This window comes from Pteropus medius, unplaced genomic scaffold, assembly GCF_902729225.1.
Source record: "Pteropus medius unplaced genomic scaffold, Ma_sr-lr_union100, whole genome shotgun sequence".
Taxonomy (NCBI): Eukaryota; Metazoa; Chordata; class Mammalia; order Chiroptera; family Pteropodidae; genus Pteropus; species Pteropus medius.
In genome coordinates, this window is record NW_024352783.1 from 8,793,585 (window position 1) to 8,813,861 (window position 20,277).

General features: G+C 45.5%; 1 protein-coding gene across 5 annotated transcripts in view; it reads right to left on the reverse strand.

Annotated features, from left to right (window-relative positions):
- Nucleotides 1–20,277, reverse strand: part of EPN2 (epsin 2) — a 79,963-nt gene that overhangs the window by 39,211 nt on the left and 20,475 nt on the right. Inside the window, exons 1-3 of one of the 5 annotated variants that reach the window (XM_039847514.1) lie at nt 14,724–14,778; nt 5,849–6,618; nt 3,757–3,927 (exon numbers count right to left, since the gene is read on the reverse strand). The exons of 1 other annotated variant lie outside the window; for it this stretch is intronic. In XM_039847514.1, coding sequence (XP_039703448.1) covers nt 3,757–3,927; nt 5,849–6,443 — 766 coding nt within the window. In that variant the 5' untranslated portion in view covers nt 6,444–6,618; nt 14,724–14,778. Of the gene's footprint in view, nt 1–3,756; nt 3,928–5,848; nt 6,619–14,723; nt 14,779–20,277 lie in introns of those variants that run through there. 3 more of the 5 variants (XM_039847510.1, XM_039847509.1, XM_039847513.1) reach the window with 3 other exon arrangements.

Sequence of the window (20,277 nt, forward strand, 5' to 3'; positions counted from 1 at the left end):
CAGGCAAATCCCAATCCCTCAGGCCTAAAGGCCTCTTCTGGGCCCCATAACTTCGCCTACACCCAGCAGTCCTGAGCACCAACTACGTACCAGGATCACCTGGTGATCCCGGTAAGGCAGCCAACACAAGTGAGCCAAGGACCCAGCCCTGGTAGGGTGAACAGCAAGTGCACAATGAAACGTGTCAAGTGAGGCCAAAGTGCTGACAGCATCTCCAGCCCAGAATTCTCTCCAAGCCCTAGAATTCTCAGACCTTCTCCACACCTCCACCTGCATGTCTACTAGCCTCTTTCGATGTGAACAGAACATAACCCCAGCTCTGCTCAAACCAGTCCACTCAGAGCCACCCTGACTGACATCAGGTGATAGCTCCTTCTCCCAGTTGTTCTGCTGGCAGTCGTCAGAGCTATCTTAAACTTCTCTCACCTCCATCCAGTCCTCCAGCAAGTCCTGTTGCTCTCCTTTACAATATATCCAGGCCTCCACAGCCCCATCAGGTCCAGGCACATCATTTCCCACCTGGATAAGGGCAGTAGTCTCCTGACTGATCTTCCTGGGCCCACCTTGCCCCATACACAGCCAGAGGGTCCTCCTAAGCCTTCTCATCCTTAAATCAGATCAAGTCCCTTGATTCCAAACCCACCCTCTGCCTCCTCAGCTTTTACTCCTCACAGAGTAAAAGCCAAAGGGCCTCCAATGACATGAAGGCCCTATACCAGTCTACTTAGCATGTGGTCCACAACAAAGTACAGTGAGAGAAGGTACTGACAAGCTTTTATAACGGATCTGACATTGCTATAAAATCCAAACATTGATATAAAAAGTATCAGTCTGAGATGGATTAGGAATGGAAAGAACTGCTCCCTACCAGAGTGAGTTTGAGAAGCAGTCCTACACCTTCTCCAGGCCCTACCTCTGCCATACGCCCGTCCTGACCTCACCTGACACTCTTTCACACAGCTCCAGCCACAATGGCCACCTTCCTGTTCTCCTTCCTGTTTCACAAACACCCTGAGCATACTCTTACCCTCTGCCTGGAATACTCCTCCAGACCTTCACATAGCTACCTCCTCCTCTACCTGCTCTACCTCCTCCTTCTATCTTTGCTCTAATATCACTTTCTCAAAGAGACTTGTTCTGACACCCTCTTTATCACTGCAGACCACCTTCCTTACTCCTCATACTTGCCTAGCTTGTTTTGGGTTTCATTTGCTGTGTTCTAGAGCACTTATCATGTATCGTGCTCTATAATGTTACTGTCTCTCTCTTCTCATTAATAGTGGCAGGGGGTTCTGCTCTGTGCTTAGCACAGTGCCTGGCACATGATAGGAACTCAATACTTGTTGAATGAACAAAGGAACATGGGAACCACAGTGAAGCTGGGGCAGGCTTTATTCAGAGTGCTGCCCCAAGGCAGACCTTAGCAGACCTGAGTTGGCAGAGAGCAGCCAAGGACCACCAGGGAAGGGAGTTATCTGCCATGTCAAAGGCTCTGGGCTGGACTCTGAAGGGACCCTTGGGATCCAGAGGAGCCTTCTGAGACCTGGGATCAGGGCATCAATTATAAAGTTGGAGAGTGGATAAAAACAGGAAGGCTAACAGAGAGGACACCATTCAGAAAGCTGGCACTGAATCAAGGCCATGGAACTAGAGATGGACAGTATTTGAAAGGTCTCCAAGGTTAGATCTACAGATGTATGTGGAAGGTGAGAGGGAGAGAGGAGGCACAGGGAGAATAAATGGATATGGCATGGAAAAGGAAGCGCTCCTTCAACATCACCATGATTACTTTGAGTCAGAACAGCAGCCAAAGTGCCACAAAGGGGCCTTCTTAGCAGTCAGCCTCCCCCGCCCCCACCCGGAGACTGTACTCATGCCCACCAGGCCTTCCCTGCAGGTTCTGGGGTCCTAAGTGTGCCCCTAACAAATGTCTTCCCTGAATCACAGCCTGCATTTCACAAAACCATTTCTGGATGACTAGTATCAGTCTGACTCCTCCAAGCTAGTATGTTCAAAGCAAATCTGTGGATGTGCATATATTAAGCATTTACCTTACACTGAACATTCTGTTAGGTGCTAAGAACAGAAAGCAGTTGTAGGGTACTACCCTCAAACACCCCCCATCGCAGGGAGAGTGTAAAATATGGAGAAAAATGCACACACTAAACAGTTAAAGGATGAAAGGTGATACCGTGCAATACTTGTTTGCCCAAAACTCACCTAGGGTGGGGCGTGAGAAATTGTGAAAAATAAAACAAAACTCATTTGTATCCTTAATTTCGACCAGAGCTAAAGAAGAAGAGAAATCCACATGGGCTGTATACCTTGAGCCAGATATTCAGGAGAGGCCCCCAAGTGGATGGGATTGTGTGGGCACAGTTGCAAAGGTAGAGGAGACTGGCCTGATGGAGCAGGGTGTCTGGTTCTGGCCACAGTGAGAAGAAGTGGCAGGATGGCTGAAGCATGACAGCACGATTTTAATATGCAAATGTCCCAGGAGAGCCAGCTTGCCACCAAGAGAGCTGGAGGGCCAGGTGAACACAAAATTAACCACTACACTCAAAACAGACCCTACCAGTCACTGAATGGGTAGAACTCGGGAAAAACAAAGGGGGAGCTCCTGGAGTTCTGGGAACACTGAGAACTTGCCAGGAATAACCTCTGAAATCTAGCGGGAGAAACAGACATGTAACTCAGTGCATTGGAGAGCTCCTTGAAAACACACTTTAACCTTTTGCATTCTCTACAGTGCAAAGCTGATCCCTCCTTACAAAATCCTGTATGAACTGTTAGGGGAAGACAGGGAAATGAAGGAAAATATCCCAGAGCTAACTATAGTGATCACACAAATGCCCAAGTCAAACAAGCTGTACTATTAATGAGACATGAATGAACAGTAACTGTTTCCAGGGCTGAATGAAGAAAGGCTGGCCATTTTATCGGGAAGTTGCACAAAGGCCCTTCATCAGTGCCCTTTCTAGTATCAGCTTTCTTCTCTGTAACAGGGCTCTACTTGGGACCAAAGGTAGATTAGATTGAGAGCGTTTTCTTGTAGGCAACAGCGAAATCTACTTTCAGTTAACCTGCAACAGTTGTAGACTCCAACCAGGATACATTAATAATTAGTCAAAAGAGAAGCCCCATTTTTAGTTAACCATTGAATAGGTATCTTCAAACACTGTGACCTAGAATTGACAGTACAGCTAACTCTCTGTTTACCATAGTAATGGGGATTTCAAGAACAGTAATTAATTGAGAAGCAAAAACAACCCCATTTTGTCCCCAGCAAGGCGTGTATCACTGCATCAGGGATGATGACTTCCAACAACGATCCACCAAGGCCCTCAGGTTTGCCTGGCATTGTGAGATTTAAATCACACTTTTCTGGCTCAAGAAGCCAAGTGGTCAGATCGTCCACCACACCTAGGTCTGGCAGGTAGCAGAGGACCCTGCAATTTTCCAGGGTGTGGGGACACAAGGAGAGCATGGACAACCACCCATGCCTGACCCAAATAGCAGCTCCCCTATTAAACCTTCAGCAGAACTTCTAGCAAGTGATGTGGGATTCTATAAGGGGAGCATGGCTAGGACATAAGCTCCCAGTGAGAAAGGACAAAAAGGGTCCTAGGTCCACTGGAGGCTGGACCATGAGGCCCAGAGGAGACAGGGAGAGAGTTGGCTGTACTGATATGACAAGCACACCCCAGCAAGCTGCCCAGCATTTCGAGGAAGGAGAAAAGCAAACCGCCGTCCCACCTCGGGCTGCGCGGTCACAAGTGAGGCAGGGCTGGGACCAGTCACCATTTGGGCGGGAGGCCAGCCCCAGGTGCGGCAGGAAGGGGTGACGCTGGCTCAGCGGCTGCAGCTCCTCACTCTGACCCAGCGGGGCCCCTGTGCGGTGCTGGGGGCACAGCGAGGCCTCAGGCGCTGTCGGGCAGGGACACACACACACATACATACAGAAGAGAGACAAGCCATTAGAGGAAGAGGGAGCAGCAGAGTTCGAGCCAAGGCCAACGCCTAACTCGGAGGCAGTGACTAGCCTGCTGACCACATTCTGACCCTGAACATGCAGCTCAAGCTCAAGGTCTGAGGAAACATGAAACCGTTAGAGCTGGGGTCTTGGGAGCATCAGGCAAACCAGTGCAAGGCCAGGTAGGACCTATAACCAGAGGCACGATCCAGACCTCCAGGACTCCTGCACCCTGACACACTCTGCACCTGGAACATCCCACAAACTACTGATGAAATAGGACACTATTTCAGCTCCTCACTTTGTAACCTTTAGCTTCTTAAGAACAATGACTGCAAAACGCAGGTAGAGGAGCAGCTCTCCATGACCATATAGCACAGCCACTTTCCAAAGAGGGAGCCAAGGAGGCTAGAGACCAACTCAACTCACAGGGGCTTTTCTGGCGGATGGAAAGAGGCTCCTTAAGAGAAACAGACAACTTTACTTCTTAAAGGGCAAGCTTCATTTTTTGGTGCACCCTAGCCCAGAGGGGGACCTCTAGAGATGTAGGTTATATTTTTTCAAGCACATTCACGAAGGTCACGACCTTTGTTTACGCAGAGCCATTCAAACTAAGTGAGGAAATGACAATAACTAGAAATGGGACAAGAAAACACTAACCTGTCCAAGCTTGATAATAATTTAGAATTCCTAGAGACAGGAAGTCCTAACTTTACTATGCAAATCTCCTATTTGACACATTTCTCAAAATGCTGCTGGTGGCTATACAATGTCAAATCGAAACCTTCAAAAGCAGGAAATGTTAGTAACTGGTATGGTAACAGAACCACTGACTAGGCAAGGGTCTACAGGGGTTTGTCAAACTACAAACAACTTCCTCTAAAAAAAAGTTTTCTGTTATGCTGACATAGTGTTACTGATTCTAAAAAGAATGGGTATGGGGACCTGCACTTTTATGTCAACAGACAGAACACACAATTTCTGTATCTCCCACCCCAGCCCGCACTGCAGGCGACCAGGGCCACCTGTCTCAACATCGCACTAGAAAGGCAGAGGGGCGCCATTCCTGAGACCTCTTTCAGTGAGCAACCAGGATGCCCATGCAGCTCAGAGAGACCAGCTTCCATCAGGCCCTGAACTCTTACTTCTGTTCCCTGACATCTCTTCTGAATGTTGGGGAAAGACTCAGAGTAATCCGACATGCAAAACAAGAAAACAGAGTAGCCCTACCCAGCAGACCCAGACATGCAACCAAATCACCAAGAACTCTTGTCCACCTGTTGGGAAAGGAGGCCTTGCCCACATGAACACCTGAAGAAGTTTCCCCTTCTTGCTCTTTAAGTGAGAAAGAAACATACCACCTCATGCCCTGTGATGCTGAAGTCGAAAATATACTGAGCCAGTCAGGAGACCTGCAGCCCGGTCATTAGAAAAACATTTGATAGGGGAGTAAAGAAACAAGATTATCTAGAAAGAGCATTTGTTTCCTCCTAGCTACCAAATACAGTCAACTCCCCGCTGTACGGTAATCCAATCCCTTCACTATAGTCCTTCCCCAAGGAGGAAGCAGGAGAGACCTGCCTCTATGCCTATCTTCTCCCTGAGGGCCAGTCCTGCCCAGATGTACAGAAGCAGACCAGAGAGCAGCAGAGGGTTCAAGACCCCCAAGCCAGGGCAGCCAAGGGGCTGAAAGTCCCTTCATAACAATAACTGGATGCAGACCAATAGCACTGTTGTCTGGGCTGTTAGAAGCTGAAAATGGAGGACAGATGCAAGATCTTATTCAGCCCAAGGGCACCCACCCTGTTGCCCAGCGCTACTGCATCTGCAGCCAGCATGCTCTGGCAAGGGGTGGGGAGAGCTTCCACTACTCACAGCCATGGTAGGAGGCTGGCGATCCCCCAGCCTTGCCGTACTCCTGCTCCGAGTAGCTGGTGGAGAGATTGGGCTGGCTGGAGCCACGACCGAAGGTGATCTGGTTGCTGCCCATGCCTGTGGCAACCTGGGCCATGCGCTCTTTGGTTTTGAGAGCCTGGACCCTCTCAGCCTTCAGCCGCTCCTCATCCTTGAGGAGGGCCACCAGCTGCTTTGACTTCTCGCGGACGTTGATGCCCTGGTCCTTGCCATCACGGTCGATGTACTGGAAGTCCTTCAGGGTCTGGATGGCAAAGATGTTCTCTCGGCACTGCTGGGCCACCCGCTCAGAGCCTGTCTTGATGAGGTAGTCCAGTAGCGTCAGAGCTTTGTACACATGCCGCCAGTTCTTGCCATGATCATTGAGCCGCTTCCACACCATGCTCATGATCTCTGAGAAAGCCACCACATTGTAGGTCAGGTCCGCGATCTCAGTCATCAGAGAGCTGGACGGGCCCCATGGGTCATTGGAGGTGGCTTCTCGAACTTTTATTTCGGCTTCTGAGTAATTGTTCACAATGTTTTTCATCTGCCGTCTGATAGATGATGTCGTCATCTTTATTTTCCTCGTTACAAATGTAAAGCCTTTCAAAGAGAGAAACTTTCCTCTCCTGGACAAGTCTGCACCCTGCGAAGGTTCAGGTTCAGTCTCTGTAACAGATTTGGAGCAAGATCCCTGACAGTCATTTCCTCTGCTGGAGGCTCAGGTCCAAGAAGCCAGAAGCCATGACCTAAAGAAATAAAAACACTCACTGTGCCATGAGCTCCTCTGAGACAGTACGAGGCTCTGGTGCAGACATTTTTGTAAACAGCAGGTATTGGGGCATGTCAGGGAGGCAGTAAGTGGACATATCCAGCCTCTCTAGGATGAAAAAGATTCCATTCTTCTTTCAAAACTAAGATAAGATCGATATTACAGGTTACTAATGAATAAAATTTAAACTCAAGTTTAGGCCTCTGGAAGAAAACAAGTAAACATTATAACTATTTTCTATTTTTGTTCTATTTTCAAAATGCTTCCATTGGAATGGCTCTTCTATGGGTTGTATTTTCACCTCATGGCAAAAGCCAGCTATAGAAGAATCATAACGTTGGAGGAAGTTGATCCTGACAGATTTTAAATTATCTTTGGGAGAAAGAAAGCCTCTTATTTCAGATATATCTTAACTCGAAAATGGCTATCGACCTCTTCAAAATTGCTTAACATTTGGCTTTGATCCATAGTGCTTCTAACTGCCCCAGGGACTACTTGATGAACACCACTTTCCTCCTGACTTTTTATAAAGGTTCCCAACTATTCTTCCAGAGCCCAGCTAAGGCCCTCCACTGGGCTTTCAAAAGTCTCCAGTATCTAGCCCAAGCTGTATAATATACCTAAGAAATAACCTGGCTTTATTCCAATCCCCACATGTCCAGAGGAAAAAAACTGAGGCTCAGGGTTATGCATTAACTGGTTCACCAAATCTTATGCCACAAACACATCTATTCTCTCTCCAGAAAAGAAACATTTACCAAGCTAGAGTGAGATCCATGTCTCTGACAATGGGCTCTGGTCCACAAATTTGGGGACCCCCATTAGTCTTGTTCACTAATGAACACCCAGCACCTAGCAGTGTGCTTGACATGGATATAAACTCTGTTGAATAAATGTATGAAATAGATTTAAAACAATGTCTCTTTCCTCAGGAAGGCCACGGTCTGGCAGGAGATGGAAGTGAACACAGGGGAGCTAAAGATGGAAAGCCAGAACAACTGCCTCAGCTAGCTGTTGGGGGCTGTAAAGGGCACTCACAGAAAGGTTTTTTGCCAGAAATAACCCTCAGTATGGTCTTCAAAGCTGAGGAGACCTGAGTGGATAAAATGAAAGTGGCAACTTAGATTACTCCTCATCTATAGAATGAGGACACAGGCTCAGAAGACTTCCGGGACTGCCAAAGATAAAGCAGCACAGCTGCGGTCTTGATACAAAGCTCCCCCAGCATCTACTGCCCCATCCCCAACTACTGCCTACTAGAGTTCTCAGGCCAGGCTCACTTAACGCTCATGAAAACCTTCCGAGTAAAGATTATTCATTCCCTGGTACAGATGAGGAACCTGAGGCCACCTGGCTAGAACCCTCCTTCCTCCTCTTGCAATGGCCTTTACTCTCTGCCAAGCTGCTGTGCTGCTTCTGCCAGAGAAACAATGAATGGCCCCCACCTTCAGACAAGTAATGGGCACTTCGAAAGAATAAGTTAACAAAAGGTGTCAGGAGTGGGGAAACATCACAGGAAATGCAATTAGTGATCATTCATCACATGTAGCCATACAAATAAGAAAGAGACAGAGCAAGTGACAATATATCTGCTCTGGCCAACAAGGCCTTCTCTCCACCCTCCAATATGACAAGAATTCTTCCTCCACAGAATGGGGCTTCAGCTGAAGGCAGTTATATTCTGCCTCTACACTATTTGACCAGCTCTCATAAATCCTCTAAAGCCTGTCAAAGGACCAGGGATAAAAACTTTCACAGTGACCTGCACATTTGATTTAATTAGGTTTTTCATTCACAGAAACATTCACTGCTGGCAGAGATGGAATGGGTCTCAAAAAGGAAAAAAGAACACTTTATTTTTAATGAGTACCTCCCAGCTTAAAGTGCAAATATGCATCAAAATCAGTAGTAACATTCAGAAGTACTTAATGCTCAGGGGCTCTACAATGTGCCCAGGACCGCCAGGCACTTCCGTTTGTCATTCCGTTTGGTGCACGGCAGGTACAACCGTCCCACATCTTGGAGAAGCAGGAATATACCTCTGAAGAGACCCTGAGCCACCTTCCTTTCTCCAGGTCAGGAAACAGCTTCTATTAAGCATGAAAGCAAATGGTCCTTGTAAAAGGGCCCCAAATGGTTGAAAACATAATAAAGAATATATACATATCCTGAAGGAGAAATGATGCCCTGGGCTCTGCTGCCCCTCCTCTAGTCTTGCCACCTTGGAGGGTGGACCAAAACGGTAGATCTGTTGTCGTCCCAGGGAGAGGCTAGGGAGAAGCTGTGAGGCCCAGGCAGGGCACCCATGGAGCCTCTCAGGTGTTTGATGGCAAAGGAAAGGCAGCAATTCCTGTGAGCAAGGGTTGAGGTGCCTCTGCTCTCCCAAATACAGAAAGGACTCCAAACAATTTAAAAATAAGGGCTACAGACTAAGGCAGGGGCTTCCTCTAACAAGCTCAACTTGTAAAGATATGTTAGCGGTCTCTTTGAAACAGGCTTCGAGAAGAAAGAAAAAGCTAATAAAATATTTGTTATAGTCAGAAAAAAATATATAGTCTATGTAATTTGAATGGCTGCCTGTTACTTTCTTAAAGCCACAGACAGGAGCCATTTTCAGGACTGACAAATGGTGAGAAGAGCAAGATCTGGATATAAGACACCAAATGCACCTCCAAGAAACTATTTTCAAGGCCAACTGGATTACGTGCCTCACCAGAGACTTTGCCAATTGAAACTTCTAATGCCGGCTGAGAACTCAGTGATAGGTGAGTGGGCTGCAGGACCACAACAGTGCCAGCCTGGGCACTTGGCTCTCCAAGCCACCTCCAACGGCAGACGTGGACCTCTGTGGCTCTGTTGCACTTGTCCATGTGGACCTCAGACCTCATTTTCCTATTTTAAAACTTCTCCCCGTCACTCTTAGGCAGATAAACAAACATTTCCCCTGCCCACAAACATATGCCAGGTATTCTCTCCCAAAAGTCAGCCCAAACATACACCATTCTCAAGTACACATCCTGTGTTATTTCTAGAATCTGAGTTTTGTTTTGTTTTCAGTCTTTTTTTAATAGATTGCATGTTCCACTTTCCAAACTTTCCTTCTCAATTTGCCAGTTTTCTTCTGTTTCCAACTTGCTGAGCCTGAACTAATGTACATACAAAAGCAACTAAAACGGCATAATTTGTTACCTCTGGGCTCTTCACTCAAGCTTGGGGAAATGTGGTCAGCTCACAAACATCCAATCATTTATTTAGGACCTCCAGATATAGGGAGGACAGCAGGCAGGGGGACATTGTCAAAACAGGAAGCAAAATAAACTTTGTTAAAGTACAAAAAAAAAAAAAGTGGGAGGATTCGTTTTCATAAAATATATACTGACAGCTGAAGGGACAAATGCCATTAGAGTATCAGTAACTAGAAATGCCTTTAGAAATCTATTTCTATCATCAGGTATTACTTAGAACTATTTTATGATAAGTGGTAATGAAGCATGTGAGTTTATACAATTCTGTTACAGCTTTATATATATGTATGTGTGTGTGTGTATATATGTATATACACACACACATACATATATATATATTTTAATGGAGACAACAACATAACTTCAAGTTAGGATTTTCTATGGAAGGCAAACAAATCTTTCTTCACATACCAAACACAGCTGCAACAGAAACCAGAGGATGCCCACTGATTTCCCTGGATGAGATAACCAGGAACTCCCACCATACTGCCCCACTCCAGACTCCACCCTGAAAAGCCTGTTTTGAAATTGTATTAATTCATAATTCATTTTATTAAGAATGAGGGTTTCTGATGCACATGAGATAACCACTGGTAACCACAAAGAGTTGATAAAATCCAACCAACAGCAAAGAAACTGAACATATCAGTTGATATGGGGAAGTCTCACCATGGGCAATGCATATTTCTGTCAGGCCTTCCTAAAGGCCCTCGAGAACTCTGGAGAGATTCGACATCAAAAGTCACAGTCTATTCATGGAAGGGGACACTCGCTTTTCTACAGTTAGAAAAGTACTAGGGAAGGATCTTTAAGCCAAAGAATATTTTCTGGAAGTGGAATCTGTTGTTTCTGTCTATGCATCATCCGTATCCCTTTATCTTAGAAAGAGCCTTGGTCTTCCATGGGGGAAGTGGCCAGGAGCAGGTCCAGGCCCAGTCAGTTTGACCACCATGGCTAGCCAGCCCACAGTGGCTAGTTCAGGGGCAGGCTGACAATCCAGACTAGACCACCTGGATACCTGTCTGGATGGGCCCTGAAACGACTGGGAAACCAGCAGGTTGCTAAGCTGCTAGAAGCCACCACAGGGCCAGTGTTTACCTAAATCTGAAGCCGAGGCAAAAGCAACCAAGGAGCCAAGAGGAGGAGCAAGACAGAACATCCTCTGGACTCTGGGTCCACCTTTGCCTGAAGCCATTTATCCCTTGGACTTCTCAGATGCATGAGCCAATGTGGTCATTTGTAACCTAGAGCAATGTGTGCTTTTATCATTGGCAACATCAGCCCTGTTAAGTTTTGCGGGGAGAGAGAAGATTACTGCTATTCCCTAATCATAGGTCTTGATCCTTGATCCCTGAAAAGCCACTGCCAGAATCTCTTTAGGGATTTGGTGTAGACTCTGACAGACAGAGTGAACGTCTTTGTAGCACATGTGCAAAGAGCCCTGTGCAACGAGCGCCGTGAGAGAAAGAAAACCAGCAACAGCCAAACAACAAACACAGAGAGTACTGGCTTCTCCAGAGCCTCCAAGATGGCCTCAAGTGGAAGTACGGGGACACCAACCAGACTCTTCCTGTCACACCTGACCCATGGCCCCAGGCTGACTGAGGAGCTGTGTCCTCCCAGAAAAGTTAGTCACTCCTCAAAATTCAGGCACCCACAGTCAAAGTCTGGAATCATCACTCTTTTTTGAGAGTGGCTTATGATGGTGACCATCAAGTAAGAGCTGGATCATCACATTTACAGGGGACAAGCTGCGGAAGGAAATTCTGGAACATATGAAAACACACTGAGAATTTGAAAGACAGTGGAGACTGGAAGTAGACTGAATAAAATAGCAAACATAACAAAACTAAACAAACAAAAAATTCCAAGGCTAGAGTGAGGCCCCTAGAGGCAAGAAGAATTCCATAAAAATGTGCTCCAAGGACTTGCAGAGCTGGGTGGGGAAATTCCTTCTAAATCTAGAGTTCCCATTATGCGGGAAAGAAGAAGTTTTCCTGGTTCCCAGCAGCACAGATGGGTCCCTGGTCAAAGCTCATGTGTCTCTCTGCCAATGTGCTTCTGTCATGCCAAGGCACATGGCTGACCGTGTGCTGCAAAGATGGTTACCCTGTCAGGGTCTACAGATTTTGACAGTGGCTTTTCAGGAAGCAGGGATCAAGACCAGCAATGAGGGAATAACAATAATTGTCTCTCCCTCTCTCCAAAAGCTAACGGCCACAGGTCAATCGATAATGACTGTGACAATCCAGTCATAATCAATAAATATTACTGAGTGAACTGAACTGAAAATCTTCACCCCAAAAATCTTTAGCTCGAACTATTTATGTCTGGTAGCTTCCTGTGACTTCGCATGTACTTCATTTTTCTCCAGGCAGACAACAGGGAGAGCCGTGGGAAGAGGGTATAGCCATCTTTCCTGCAGCATCACACTGGTGTAGCTCACTCACCCTATACATGAGAATCTGCTGGGGACACTGTTCAAACCTCCATACACACAGTAACTGGGGATAATGCTGAGAGGACACAACACTCTTCCCAAGCTCTCAGAGTGATTATAGGCATACTGAAGTGAGTGCCATGTGTCACTGTATGACACACAGAAACACTAAGTTTGTGAAATGCTTTGCAAGCCTTGATTAGATGGTTTTAATCTTCCTGTGTGTGCAGTCCGTGAGTGAGGCAACATCTCCACCTTCTTACTGGGGAAAAGGGTACCACAACCATTACAAGGAGGCTCAGTCAGGGGATGGCTGAGATCGAAGCTCACATGACTAAACTGAGCTGACTCTCCAGAAGACAACAGTCCAGTTAGGACAATATGGACAGTGCCACATTCTTCTCCACAGTAATCATTTCAGCCTAAAGAGAAAGGACTATTATGACTCTGCATTAGCCAAGCTAGCAATAACTTAAGAGCCTATAACTACTACTCATGGAGACAGGAGAAATGGGAAAAAAAAAAAAATCCTTTACACACACCAGAAAAAGTGAGATTAAGCCAAAAAAAAAAAAAAAAAAGGCCTCTTCACTAACTGAACGTGGGCATCTAAATTCCAGTGATCTCTTGTTGGGTAGAGAATTAAAATTTATATCACTACACAAAAAGTGTGCTTTAAAAAATTTGCATTCATATGCTTAAAGAATTTTGAGAGAAAAGAAACATTTTAGACTTGACTTGTACATAATAAAGCAGGTAAAGTTAAACTACCCATGCACTCTCCTCTCTCTTCCAGGGGTGGAAGAGCTCGAGGGAGGTGTCAGTTAACCTAGGGCCTGGTGGAGACCTAAAGGACTGACCAGGTAAAAACACCCTGCCCTCGTGCTGGCCAATGCCATCCTTCACACAAGGCAGGAGGTCTTCCCACAAAGAGCCACTTGAGAGGATTCTCCCAGGATTCGACAGTCATTGGAACAAGCACAGGAGAGTTCTAATTAGATGTCAGACAGCTTCCTATGACTTCACGTGTCCTTAATTTTACTAAAAGCAGAAATCATGTACTGAAAACACACATAAGGAATTTCAATTTTCTTCACCGATGTATACACCATTTAGTCTCTGAGAAGAGCAGCCTGCAGGTATAGACTACACAGGTATTGAAATGCAGTCATTTTTAAAGATTATGTGAATGAAGCACCACGGTCAGGAGACCTGGTTCTGGCCATTTTGGCTGCACCCTGGGTATCAGATGTGGTCACTTAGCCTCATTCACCTATCTAGAAAATGGGGATGTGACAAGCTATGCCTCCCTCACAGGGTCAAGGATCAAACACCCTGATGACTGGGCCAAGGGGATGCATAATCATGCCATAAAGGAAAAAAGAAATTCTTTAATATCCCCCTTCTACTCCTCAAAGTAGTTTTGTAAATGACCAATCATGGACAGCATTCTTAAAAAATCATGCCACAAAGCAAACAGTGTGGAGTGGCACAGCACACAAAATCAGAACACAAGAAACCAGAGATCTAAGTCAAGCACTATGACCACTCTGCGACACCAGGCAAGCCAGTGACTAGACTTCTAAAATGATAGGGTAGACTAGATGCTTTCCCCAAACTCTCAACTCCCAGGATCCCCTTTCTGACAAATAGCTCAATTCCCTGCCATCTTTGGAGTGTCATGGAGAGTCCAGGCTTCCCAACCAGACCCAGTAGCCGGTGGAACTCCAGCCACAAGCCTATGGCAGATTTTTCTCTTGGCCTGTAGGGGCTCTGTGGTGGGCAAAAAGGTAGGGCTTCCCTTGGTCTCCAGGAAGTATAAAGCACAGCCCTCAGACCCTTCCTGCCTCCAAGGACAGGGGCTTGTGTGTGATCCCTGAGCCAGAGAGTCTCCATTTCTAATAAACTTTGACTAGAAATACCCACTAATGACAGATAGCAATGCCACCCAGAAACTGGGAACCACGGAATAGGAAATTTGATGGCTTCAGGCACCCACCCCACCCCACAGGGTATGCCCAGCTATGGATTACGATTTGATCAGTACAATTTTCCAACTTGAGACATTTAAAAAAAATGCAGAGCTGCATGGGAAATTTTAGCATTCCCATGATTTCATACTTAATTTAGACCTGGCTGGTCACTGTGGTGACGCTAAGTGCTGGGCTGTCACAATCTCCTGAGGAACCAGGAAGAGAGTAGGCGCAAAGGGAGAGTGAGCTATGGATACCCTCAGCCAGAACCCCACAGACTTGGTTTTGGGCATGGCAGTGACCTAACATTTTCCTCAAAAGGTGCTCACACTAGCCAAGAAGAAGCTTGCAGGTAAAGAACAGGTATTTCCATACTGTGTAAATATAAAACCAAAGCGATGAGAAAAATGTGTAGTTTGCTCACCTCTGATCTTAAATCAGCAGTTCTTGGAGGTCATGTCAAACTCTCCCCATGGCAGCTGTGGAGGAATGAAGCAGATTTCTATAGGCAGCTGAGGGAGTTACTTCTACGGACTTCAGGTAGTGATAGCTGATGTCCACTAATCCTCACAGGGTGGCCCTCTCCCCACCCCAACCCTGAGCAGCACAGGGTGGTAAGCCAGAACCCAAGGGACAGGCTCACCTCAGCAAAAGGTCAGAGGATAAAAGCCAAATTATTCTAAATATGGATGCTGGTTAAGACTTGAAGGTTAACTCTTATGTGCCACCAATGTACTACTGTATTCTCTTTCCACTTTCCTTATTACTGAAACAAACCACTCACTGTCACTTCAGAGAAACCAGCACACCAAACTGGCTCCTAATTCATATTCTACCTACCTATTTCTTCTGCGTGCCATTCTTCTCTGTGACTGGCTCTTGTCATTTAGATCTCGGTTTAAACATCACCTTGGAACCACCAGTCAATCATTCTATCAAATCACCAGTTTTAATTTTCAGCCGAGCCCATCTCTCCATTGGACATTTTCTTGTTTATGTTCCTGTTTCTTAATCTCCTGTGCCCTCCATGCCCCCTAGAAGAGCAGGGCCCTGCCTGTCTTCATGGCTGTCTCCTCAGTGCCTAGAACAGAATCTGGCACACAGTGAGCATTCAATAAACATTTGCTGAGTTAATGAACACAGAGGCAAATAAATAAGAAAATTAGAAAAATTATCCTTAATCCTGTCTACTTAGAGACCACCAGAGTTAATACCTTAGGGCCTAGTTTCCCAGTTTGTTTCCCTAATGGTCTCTATCACTTGAATTATCACTTGAATTACAACTGCAGTACTCCACTGTCCGCCCAACAATAAACTGCCTGAAGACAGGGACTGTCCATATCTGGTGTTTAATAAATGCTCACCACGTGAATGAAGAGCCACAGAGTCCTGGGCCCCACAGGACAGCACATATGCCACAGAGGAGAGATCATTGGATGCCACTGACAGCCTGGACTCAGAAGCAAAGCCAGCCAACCTCAGGCAGAATTTGAGGCTAAAATGGGTATTTCTCATTCTGACCACATAGGTCTATATCCTTTCCAGTGAAGTGATCTGAGACCAGTTGATGAGCTTTTCTGAGCCTCTATTTCTGTCCAATGGAGGTAACAACAGCTGTTGCTCAGGGTTACTGTGAGGAGGTGCCTAGAGAAGGACCAACAAGCAAGTACTAGGTGTCCAAATATCTGCCTCCTCTCCCTAGCTCTGCCTCCTCTCCCTAGCTCTGCCAAACATCTAAAAGGATGTTTCTCAGCATGTCTCTAAGACAACTCAAAGAGAACTACGGAAGCATTCCACAAAAAAAACATGCTTGGTAGAAACTGCCTCCCAGTTTGGCAAATGGTATCATCCAAGCATCTCTTTCTTGCACATCCATACGACCTGTTAAACAGTCACCAATACCAGCTCTTCTCCTTTGTGGCTGGGATTTCCAAGAAAAGTCTCAGAAATTATTATTATATTAGTAATTATAATAGGATAGACTTAAAGAGTAATAGAAAATAGAAGAGGCTCTCTAACTAGAAGCTAGCCAACACTGAGCCCTGACGATGCCAGGCATATTCTAAGAACTTCATGAGCCTACTCATTCAATCTTCCTAACAGTCCCACAGGGAGTTGTTATTATCCTCATTTTACAGAAGCAGCAGCTGAGGCACAGAGAGGTTAAGTAACTGGCCCAAGTTACACTGCCACAAAGTACCAGGACCAGAACTTGATCCCAGAACTCTGGCTTCTGGTCCCATCCCCGTAACCCCAAGTTCTTATTCTATTTGGCTTTAGACAAATCCAATGCTTAAAGTCATAAGAATAATGAATTTTTCCTTGCTCAATCTGCAGGCCTGGAAAGGTTCCTCTTGTCTAGATGTTTAAGAGGCCAGGAGGTGGCAGAGAAGCAACTGTTTTCCTACCATCTCCTTGTTCAGCTGGCCAAAGGAGATCCTTTCCCCAAACAGTTCACCAAGTCAAGCAAGTAGGGGCAAAGATGCTGGAGCTGGAAGGATCTTAGTAGTTGCCCGCAAGTGGACACCGAGGCCTAGAGAGGTTTAGTACTGTACCAGGACCAGACCCTGGCCTACCCAGCTCTTTTCAGTGAGGCAAACAAAAGGAAAGAAGCCTTAATGTTCTTCAAAGAAAGCTTCACATTGAAATGTGTAATATTCTACAGACTAGCAATACAATGAAATCAGTCAGGGTGAAAGTCTGAAATACCACAAAGACTCCATAACTATTTTTAAAAATTTGTTCTTTAGAATTCACATCCTTAAGAAATGATGTCTCTCTGGCTATAACCGTGTCTTCTACTAAATCAGTCACATCAACTTTAACAACCCAAGAAGTCTGCATTCCTTTGAAATAGCTGTCATCGTCTGAAATTCAACTCAGAAAAAAATGGGTCTCAATGCTGAAAGGTAAACTTCCTTTTTTGGTACAAAATAAAAATATCTCTCTCCTTCCTCCTCTGCTGGAGACATTCTCAGTGTTTTATTTACTCTGCAATACTGATTGGCTACATTAGGAGGAAATGTTCCTTTTAACTCTTATGTCAGCGTCTGCCCCAGAAAAGGTGTGAGGCAACCCTAACGTCTTCTTGCTGCTCCTCTGTTTTCTAAATTTTTATTATGTACTTTTGGGTATATATAAAAGAATAAGTGCAAACCACATGTGAAGCACAAATAAAATGAGTGCCTATGACCCATGGCCCCCTCAAGGCCTACAGCATGACCATGATGCCCACCCAGGGCGTCCTCCCCGTCCCTACCTACCCTGCCTTAGGAAAACTGCTACAGTTCTGGGTTCTTTGGTATCTTGCTTTTTAAAAAAGAAAATAATTTTATAAAAGTGTTGTAAAGCTAAACAATATATGGTCTTCTCCAACTTGCTTTTGTCACTCGATATTATGTTTCTGAGATTCACTCATGTTACTATGCATATAGCTAGCTGTAGTCCATCTATTTTCACGGCTGTATATTTGACTATGTCCATATTTAACAATTTTCCCACTCTTTCTCTTGTCAATGGATATCTGGACTATCGCGAATTCTGCTGGTATGTACATGTGTGTCTCCTAGGACACAAACGCCAAGTTTTTCTAGAGTACATTCCTAGGAGAATTGCTCATTCATAGGATACACAAATGTTCTTTGCACTATATTTTAAAAATATTTTTGCTGTCCTGTTATAACGTCATTTTATCATTACAGTGCAAGGATGTATTATTGGTTTAGTTGATGCTAGATGTGACGCTCAGTGTGTAAAGAACAATGCCAACAGGCACAGGGATTTAGGGATTTAGAGAAGCAGAAGATGGGGATTCCAGTCTAGACTGGGGGGACAATAACCCTACACAGGACATCAAAAGCAGATTCCAAATTGGGTGCTCCAGGCAGCTCTTCAGAATATCACGACAGGCTGTGGGATGTCAAGTGCATCTGAGGCAATGCCATTAAAGAATGAGAGGGATGAGCAGTGTATAAAGAGGAGATCACTCAGGCAGAGTAAGGGAACAGCAGGTGTGTGGGAGTGCGGGGGTTGGGAGGACAAGAGCAGTCTGCCTGAGGCTGCACCATAAGGGCCTTACTCAGTGCACCAAGAAATTTGGACTTGCCAATTTTGGTTACTGGAATTCAATATTTTTGCCATATCTTAGAAATAATAATAATGGCTAACACATACAGGGAAGTTACTATGTGCCAGGCACTGTCTTAGGAATTATCTCATTAAATTCTTACTATAAGTGGCACTATTGTTTGCCTTGGCATTTGGGGGAGATGTCTTTTTATTTTTGAGATATAATTCACATAGCATAAAATTCACCATTTTAAAGTATACAATTCACACTTACAATTTAGTATATTTACAATGTTGTACAAACATCAGTACTGTCTAATTCTAGAACATTTTTCATCACCCCAAAAACGAACCCTGTATTTGCTAACAGTCACTACTCTTGCCCTTTATACACAGGCCCTGGTAACATTGAATCTACTTTCTGTCTCCATGGATTTGCCTATTCTGGACATTTCATATGTATATAATCATACAATATGCGGCCTCTTGTGTCTGGCTTATTTCACTTAGCATATTTTAAAAGTCCATCCATGTTACATTATACATCAGTACTTCGTTCCTTTTTATGGCTGAACAATTTTCCATTGTATAAATATATTACATTTTATTTATTCATTTATCAAGTGGAGAACATCTGGATTGTTTCCATTTTGGAGGGCTATTGTGAATGCTGCTGCTGTAAACATCTGTGGACAAGTTTTTGCATGGACATATGTTTTCGGCTCTCCCAGGTATATACTGAGGAGTGGAATTGCTGGGTCATATAATAGCTCTATGTTTTTAGGTTTTTGAGGAACTGCCAAAGTACTATTGCATTTTTAAGATAAAGAACTATTAAAATGAGTAACATTCAACTGTGTACCGCTTAAAATGATTTAGAAAATACTGCTGAAGGTGGAGCTACTGAAGTTGGTTTCTGTTTTGTTTAGGAGTAGAGGAGTGATGCTGTCAGGATGGTATTTCGGAAATCCTGATCAAGGAGTGGTAGGGTGAGAGGACTGTGGGAAAAGGGAGGACAGTGAAGGCAGGAAAACCACTTAGAAGCCCATAACAGAGGCAATGAGAATAGACTAAGGCCTGACTGAATCCAGGTGCAGCAAGAGAATGGGAAAAGGCAGGAGACAGACATATAAACACAGAGCAAGAGACTCAACCCCTGACAACCAAATGTCAGTGTTGGGTGGAGCAACAGGGGGTGGCGTAGCCAGGAGAGAGAGAGAGAGACATCCTTAATAGAAAGTAAAGGTGGGGAGGATATGCAGGTTTCAGGAGAAGCAAAGGGACAGATTAAGTAGTTTTATTTCAGACAGATGTGGCTGGAGTCAGGCATGAAGAATGAAGATAGCCAAGTAGCAGCTCGCACCTAGGGCTGGAGAGGGTTGCTGAGGCCAGCATGTCCCTCTGGGAGGAGGTAAGTGGCCATCATCAAAGTCCAAGAAGGGCCAGGAGTCGGGGTAGAGACACAAGAGAATCATCCAATGCAGAGGAGGGAGACTGGAGAGGTTTCAGGGAGTGATGTTAATCACAATGACAGAGAAGAGTCCAAAGGATGTGGCAAGAAGCAAGCTTTCAGGTACCATGCACGGCAGGGGGACAGCCATGCCTTCTCCTAACGACACCAATGAACAGCACAGAGACACTTGCAGGGGAGACCACATGGAACCTCCCAGGCCTGCCGCACTGTGGTCCACATTTCATGGAGGCACACCAACTCTGCCTCCAGTCCCAGAACAAAATTGAACTCACCACCCCGAACTCCCTGCCTATCCCCCTTCGCCTCTCCTCCAGGGATGCTTTGCTGGAGGAGCCACCACCTGCTGATCACCAAGGCTTCCGGCTCTCCCTCCCCCTCTCCCTCCTTCCTCTCACGACCTCTGGACTGCAGGCCCTCCGAAGACAGAAGCTCTGAC